The following is an 8,235-nucleotide window of genomic DNA, read 5'->3' on the forward strand; positions in this document are numbered from 1 at the left end:
GATCCTCACATATACCAGCTTTTGTTGTATAAACCTTGCCCTCCAAGTTATCCATGATTGGTTAATAAAGATGCCTATAGCTTGTAGCTGGGAAGAAGAGAGGTGGGCGGAGTTTCAGTTCCCAGGCTTTGGGTCTGAGGCAGGGACCAAGGGGAAAGACAAGAGAGCGGAGATGGAAAAAGAAGCCATGGGGTAGGAAGACTGTGAGCCCATGGCAGCGAGGGCCAGCCTGTTTGAAGAGTGGCCCCGGTGGAGGATGGGAAGTGTTATCTCACAGTTACTGACAGGGAAGCAGATAAAATAGCACAGAGGGTTGATGTATGCCCAGCAGATACAAAGGTTTTGTGCCTTTTCGTTGAGAACTAAATGATCTAAGATGGAGTAAAACCCCCAAATATTTACCACAACAGATACTGGCTTTTCCTGTCTGGAACACTGTCGGGATCAGTCAGATGGTCACCCAATTGTCCAGACTAACCACATAGCTGGTGGCAGATGTCTTTTCCATTGAGGTAGCTAACCTTTCCTTGGTCTGGTTGCTTGTCTTTAAGAAGGACCCTCGGCTAGGTAGGCCAGACTAGCCTCTTGCCTTGCAGCCAGAGAGCCAGGGGCTGTTTTTCATTTGCATGTGAGTAGATACTGAACCAGGGAGCTCTGCTAGAGCAGCAAGAGTTTAACTGTGAAACCAACCGGGGCTCCAGTCCTGGGAATCTGCTTTCTAACAAGGTCACCATGTCATCTGCCTAGTGGCAATGGTCTCGACATGATTGAGACTCAGTGTCCAAGGTTCTGTGACTGAATGTTCAATAAAAAATCTTGGTTGGCACTTGTCTTGGGGTGTGGCTCAGTGATAGAGCACCTGACTAGTAAAACCCTTAAAAACCGAAACTGAGCTGGCCAGCGCAGACCGTCATTTCTTAAACCTCACGGTGTAACAGTTCTTGACCAATCATAACACAGTACTGGATATTATGAGTAATACAAGCATTGTATTTATTTTCATGTAGCCAGGGCTGACCTTAAACCCGAGCTCCTTCTGCCCTCACTTCCTGAGTGTGAAGACGGCAGGCGTGTACCACCACACCTGGTACATGTGAAATGTAAAGCACATGGCAGACTGTGTGTAGGGTTTTGGTACCTGAAGCCAGGCTTTCCAGGACACCAAGGGACAAGGGGCAGCTGTACTTGTTATGTACTTGTATGTTAGTGTGTGCTGACATAGTGGGGGTGGGGGAGGACCGGAAAGCCTCTTGTCAGCTCTCATTCTGTTTCACTGAACAGTCTAAGATGCTCTTCGGGACAGCTCCACTCAGCACTCCAGCCCATGCCCGGCCCCTCCCATCCCAACTCCACCTGCCCCAGGGGCCCCGAGTGAGTCCTACTATTAAATATCAGGGAGCTTCCAAATCAGGAGTCCTCACCCCTCGCCCACAGCAACTTCAAGGGCATGAGGAGGTGGGGGTGCAAAGAGTGACAGGAAGTTAATCTGGTAAGATGGGTTGGTTCACACACGCATAAGGGATCGCCATTAGCACCGAGGGACTGGGCCCTGCTGAAAGGAGCCTGCACAGGACTCACAGTGATGGGCTTCAGCGGGTGGTAGTCCCCACACTCCAGGGGCACTGTCTCCAACCGGCAAGATGCCAGCTCCGCCTTGTAGTTCCTGTTCCGGGAGTGCCTGTGAACAAGCAAGACACTTGGCGAGTCAGAAAGGTGACAAGATGGTACCAGATGGGTGACTGAGATCTAAAGTATCAACTCCACTGATAGGGGATCAACTTGGAGCACATAAGGTTGCTAGCAAGAATAATATAAAACACTACATTAAAAAAACATAAAAATCATTTTTATCGTTTATTTGAAAGCACTAGCCCAGGCAGTTGAACCTAACCTTGAACTCCCGATCTTCACAAGACTCCACCTTCCCAGCCTTGGAATTACTGGCATGCTCTATCACACCCCATTTAAACCATGCTAGGGATGAAACCCAAAACTTGTGTGCCAGGTGAGGACTCTACCAACTAAGCTATAAAAACAATTTTCAAGCTGTCTGAAGGTACAAACTCTGCCAACAAATCCTGGATGTGTGAGGTCGGATCCAGTGCACAGAGCTTCCTAAGAGGAGGCCAGCCCTGTTTCTATGATGTTGGCTGACTGGTGGCATGAACCAAGCAAAGGGCAGGTAGCTACTGGGCGGACCTGGACAGTCACAGCAGGGCTCAGGGGATCTGGGCTCAGAGGACCTCCCAGAGCAGACGTTAGGGATCAGGGGATCTCCTGGTGCTGGACAGATATGGCAGGGCTCAGAGGACCTGGGCTCAGGTGGAACCTCCTGGAGCAGAACAGACATAGCAGGGCAGTTCCTGAGATGCAAGCAAAAGTCCAGGTTGGGGATTTGCAAAAGGAGGCAACTAGAGAAAAGGAACAGGCAAAAGTAGCCTTATCAGCTCAGGACTGATAAAGAGGAAGGCTCAGGGAGCAGGACAATGAGAGGGAGGAGCCAGAGCAGAGGGCAGAGGAGGAAGAACAACATCACAGAGGAGAACCTCAACACATGAGGGGTCTGGAGGAAAGGCCACACACATAACCAGAACCCATCCCAGTGAGAGCAGGGAAAGAGAAGTGTCATCTCTTCACAGTCCCCCCAGCACACAGATCTGATCACAAGACCTCCCTTCAGGTGGCTTTACCCACAATTCCCTCTCAGTAACTTCCTGCCTGCTTCTGGTGGCCCTTTGCTACTCTGTCCCTTTTACTGTATGTGCAGCCAAGCCCATCCTCTCTCCTATAGGACGCTCCACCATAGCAGCCTCACCACCACCACCACCAGCATCACCATTACCACATCACCACCACCACCACCACCACCACCACCACCTCCAGCATCACCACCACCACCACCACCACCTCCAGCATCACCACCACCACCACCACCACCACCACCACCACCACCACCACCAGCATCACCACCACCATCTCCAGCATCACCACCACCACCACCACCACCACCACCACCACCACCACCACCAGCATCACCACCACCATCTCCAGCATCACCACCACCACCACCACCATCACCACCAGCATCACCACCACCATCTCCAGCCTCATCACCACCACCACCAGCATCACCATTACCACCACCACCACCACCACCAGCATCACCATTACCACCTCCAGCATCACCACCACCACCACCACCACCACCAGCATCACCACCACCACCACCACCACCACCACCACCAGCATCACCATTACCACCTCCAGCATCACCACCACCACCACCACCACCACCAGCAGCATCACCACCACCAGCTCCAGCATCACCACCACCACCAGCAGCATCACCATCAACCTCACTATCTCAACAATTGCCATAATCAGCCATTTTTGCTAACAAAGATACAGGTACCCCCCTCTCATTCATACACCCCAGAAACAGTTTTTCCTGATTACACAGCCCAATTCCTATCTTCTTCCCTCTAGGGAAAGAACAAACTCCAAGAGGTCAGGAACCTTCTTTGTCTTCCAGGTCCCTAGAATTCACCCAGTGGGCTGCACGACTTTGGATCAACTCACATCCCATATTCTCAAATGAAAAGCGGACTTGGAATGGTAAGGACTTAGCACATCCCCTGAGAAATGTGATCTCTGGAGCAGAGGCACACTTCCCATGGGCCTCATCAGCTCCCCCATCCATCAACAAGAACAATCACCTACAATCAACAATCACTGGGAAGAAGATGGACACAATTCTGTCTCTCTCATTAAGGAACTCAAAGTCAACGGGCAAAACTGAAAGATGAGCACGCACCCCCACACAGAGAAATGTTTTGTGCTACAGGACTACAAAGACCGGAGGCACTAACAGAGCCGCGGTCTCATCAGTATGTATAACAAAAAAAAAGTAAAGGTTACACAGCATAAGCAGGTGAGGGAAGCCCATGGTGTGATCTAAGCCCACAGCACCACACTCATGTGCTGTGTCTTGAAGTGGTCTCTTAAGAATCTACAGAATGGAGTAAAGTAAAGTGTCTGGCTAAACTAAAACCAGGGGCTGATGTTGGTTATGTTCAAGGTCTAGCGCTACAAATTTCTTTCATGCTCAAACACGCGCACTGTAAGGTACCTCACATTGTTTGAAAAGTAACCCCTGAGATGCAAAGTCTCCAATCCCCAACCTCATTATCATCTGCTTATCCTGTGTGGATTGTTTATCAATTACAAATCACTGGGGGCAACCTGAAGGTCACCTCATTTCTAAGCACAAAAAGGCCCCTAAGCCAGCCACTTGGGTACACACCATTCCTTCCTGCTTGGTGAGTTCCTATGCATCCTGCAAGACCCAGCTGAAGGGTCTACTCTGCAGTCTATCCAAGCCACCAAGGGAGTTGACTGACTGCCCACTCCCTCCTTTGGGCCTGTCCCCTGTCTTCTAAGTTCAACTACACTGACCATTCTGAGGGCTCTCCCCACTTTACAGATGGGAAAGGCTAATCTCCTTCCGGTGGGCTGAGGAGGTCAAGGAACAAGCGACCAGGTCTCCTGGGTGCAGACTCCGGGAGAGTTCATCCCCTTCCCCAGAACTCCCAGACGTGCCAACTTCTCCAGGAGGCGGAAGCCTTGGATGAGTAGGTCTGAGTGAAGGAGCTGCGGAATCGCGGAGAGGAGCAGAAACTGACAGCAGTTCTGCTCTTCCGTAGTCCTGACAACCCGGGCAGGGATGGAGGCCACCGATCCCAACAGGGACGACTGCCCACCCACACAGCGAGCAGGTAAGGGCGGCCCCTCCCTGAAGCCCACTCGCCGGTTCTTCCTTACCAGGGAAAGACAGCCATCTTCCCAGTCACATGATCGCCTGTTTTCCGCGGCCAGCCCCTTTTCTCACACCCAGGGAAGCTCGGCCCCGCCCTGGCCGCCATGATTGTGAAGGGCAGCTTCCGCTCTGAAGATTCTGGGCTCCGTCATCCGCCATGATTGTGAGGGGCAACTTCCTTCGGATTCCAGGCCTCCACGTTTGTGTCCAGGTTTGTGTAGAGCAATGAATGGCCCAGCAAAACCCAAGCTCCGTCATCTGCCTTGATTTGCTTTGTTGTTGTTGTTATTTGTTTGTTTAGTTTATTTTGTTCATCGGGATCCGTGTGCCTCTGCCTCCCAAATGATGGGATTAAAGGCCCGCATCACCACTCCTGGATGAAATCACATTCATATTATGTAGATGTGCGATAGTGCACGGAGGTCAGTGGATAATGGACAGGTGTTGGACCTTTCTTCGCTTGACACTTGATGCCTTTACCCTTTGAACCATCCCATTGACACTGGGGGGGGGGGGGGGTAGGACGCCACTGGCTGCTTGGCCCGCTTGCACCCTCTAGTGACAAGTAGGAGCGCACACATCCATCCCTTCTGAGAGCCAGCCACGACTAGCTAATTCACTGTTTGGCGTGGGGTCTCTCCGTGCTTTGTAGCGATCTTGACCAGAGAGCTTTGGCGTTCCTGTTTCGTGTCCACCCCACTCCTTTTATTAATGCATCACGATAGTATTATAATAGACGACTGCGATCAGCGCACTTTGCCTACTGCTTTCTCAGTAGAAACCTCTGGAGTATGTGTCGCGAATCACTTGTTTTGGGGAAACTGGAACTCAAAGCTAATGAGTGCCTAAGCTTGGGATTCATACCTTAACTCAAATAAAAATGGATTTAGACTGGGAAACTACCAGACAGTGTCTACACCCCACACTGCCCAGGTTCTACTTCTGCGCATTTCCTGATGGAAATAGGAAAAGGTAATTGAGTATCTTCAACTAGGACTGAGTTTTTTCTGAGTCCCAATTTCTTCCTCTGTGAAACTGAGGTAACTGGTAAGGTGAAAGGTTATCATAAAATCCCTGTCTCTGGGTCAACCCTCAGAAGCTGTGGCTAATGAGGCAGGCAAAACTGGCTGCTCTTTGTTAGCCTTTGCTCTCCAGGAGCCTTTCTCTCTGTAGCACTGACCCTGGGCTATAACAGAGCAGGGCATCTACTTCAAATGGGCACGCCTCTTGCCTGGGGACTGTAAAACAGTGTGGCTCTGGGATAGTTGTGTGGACATTTCTAGGGAACACTGATTTCAAGAATGGTGGTGAGAAGCAACCATGGGACAATACAGGTAGGGAACTAGTACCAACTATCCTTCGAACATCCAGCAAACCCATCCCACCTTGTGTATAAAGTAGATGATGGGGGACCATCATAAAACAGGCTACATTTCTGGAAAGGATTGAAAACTAAGGGCTTCTTAGCACAGTCTAAGACCATGATTTTGTGGCATCTTTGTCAATATCCCCAAGGAACTGGAAAATCTGGGCTAGAGAAATGCCTCATCTGGTAAGCAATGGCTGTTCTTCCAGAAGACCAGATTTGGTTCCCAGTGCCCACAGGGCAGCTCACAACATCTGTATCTCCGGTCCCAGATCTGATGCCCTCTTCTGGCCGACACAGGTACCTGTGGTATAGAGACACGCACACAGGCAAAACATTCATACGCATCAAATAAATAAGTCTAAAAAATTCTTTTAAGGAAACTGGAGAATTGAGGGCCACGGAGAAGTCTTGAGTGTCGAGAACAGTTTTAAATGGAAGCATTTTATTCATTTGCTTACATTGTTGGTGAAAATGGTTTTGCTTTGTAATCCCAGCTGGACTTGAATTTATTGATCCTCTCTCTGCCTTAGCCTCCTAGGTGCTAGGGTTGTTGGCAAGAGACACTACACTCAGCTTCTAATTGTATGTGTGTGGCATGTACACATGAGCATGTGTGATTGACCATGTATGGGCATGTGGAGGCCAGAGGTAAATATCTAGTATTTTCCTTTATTGCTCTCCAGCTTATGTTTTGAACAGCACCTCTCACTCCCCGCCCCCACACCCCCATGCTGCCTTGATTTAAGGCTGTGGCCGTTTGGCTAGCTGGCTGACTGGCTCGAAAGCCTGTGGACCCCACCCACCCACACAAACATCAGGTGCACATTGTCTTCCATTCTTACATAGGCGCTAGAGATCTGGAAAGTCTTCATCGTGCTTGGGCAGCAAGCACCTTACCTAGAAAGCTCCCCGAATTCAATTTTTAGAATTTATTTATAAGCATTGGTGTTTTTCCTGCACATATGTCACTGCACCGGGTACCTGTGGAGGCCAGAAGAGGATATCAGATACCCTGGAGCTGAATAATTGTGAGGCCACCATGTGGGTGTTGAAACTCGAACTGGGTCCTCTGGAAGACCAGTGCTCTTAATTGAGCCATCTCATCTCCCCGGCTTCAAACGTATAGGACAGGCCTGACACAACTCTTAGGAATGTTGTTAGTTACCAAAGAAGAGGCTGCACAACATTCTATCCCGAGGTCTTTGTTTTTAGAACTTGATCTTACTCCACTCATGTGGTGCTAAGAGTGCAACTTAGTGCGTGCTAAGTAGGCTGGCAGGTCTTATGTCAGCCTGACACAAGCCAGAGTTATCTGAAAGGAGGGAATGTCAACTGAGAAAGTGCCTCCATCAGATCAGGCTGGGGGAGTGCTCAGCCCATTGTGGGAGGTACCATCCCTGGGCTGGTGGTCCTGGGTTCTGTAAGAAAGCAGGCTGGCAGAGTCTGGCCTCTGCATGGGCTCCTGTCAAGGATGCAGCCTTGTTTGTCTATCCTGAATCCCTTGGATGATGAAGTAATGTGGAAGCATAAGCAGAATAAGCCCTTTCCTCCCCAACCCTGAGACTCTCCCAACAGCAGCACTAATTTTTTAGACTTGTGGCCTTTCATGGGGAGTTGAGCATAGACTAGAGATTGCTCATGGGACAAGGACCTCTGATAGAGCCAGTCCTTCGTTCTTAAATTTTGGTACATGACAGCATCAGTGATTTCCAACCATTTCCTTACATATAGCCAAATGCAACATCTCAGCAAAAGCTGACAACTAGCTACTAGGGGGTAACATTAGCCCCTCAATGTGAAAGGCAGAGATGTCACAGTGAGAGCCACTTGAGCCTTCCCTCTGTCCTCTGACTCTCCACTGCTCTTGGCAGGTATCTCACTTCTAAAAAGCGAGGACACTATCAACTGTAACAGCAGTGGGCTACCCGGGAAACACTGGCATGTGCCTATCCTGGGGCTCAAGTTGTAAACACGTCATCTGAGCCACTGTTTTTGGCCACATGCTCTTCAGCTGATTCACTTGCTTAAAAATAAAAAAGATCCAACAAGA

General features: G+C 49.8%; 1 protein-coding gene across 1 annotated transcript in view; it reads right to left on the reverse strand.

Moving 5' to 3' along the window:
* The window catches only part of VPS35L (VPS35 endosomal protein sorting factor like), a 98,241-nt gene extending 93,396 nt beyond the window's left edge, over window positions 1–4,845 (reverse strand). The window contains exons 1-2 of the mRNA XM_080911622.1: window positions 4,822–4,845; window positions 1,579–1,678 (exon numbers count right to left, since the gene is read on the reverse strand). Coding sequence (XP_080767748.1) covers window positions 1,579–1,678; window positions 4,822–4,838 — 117 coding nt within the window. The 5' untranslated portion in view covers window positions 4,839–4,845. The remainder of the gene's footprint in view (window positions 1–1,578; window positions 1,679–4,821) is intronic.
* Between the last annotated feature and the right edge of the window lie 3,390 nt (window positions 4,846–8,235).

Source organism: Micromys minutus (genome assembly GCF_963924665.1).
Source record: "Micromys minutus genome assembly, chromosome: 2".
Taxonomy (NCBI): Eukaryota; Metazoa; Chordata; class Mammalia; order Rodentia; family Muridae; genus Micromys; species Micromys minutus.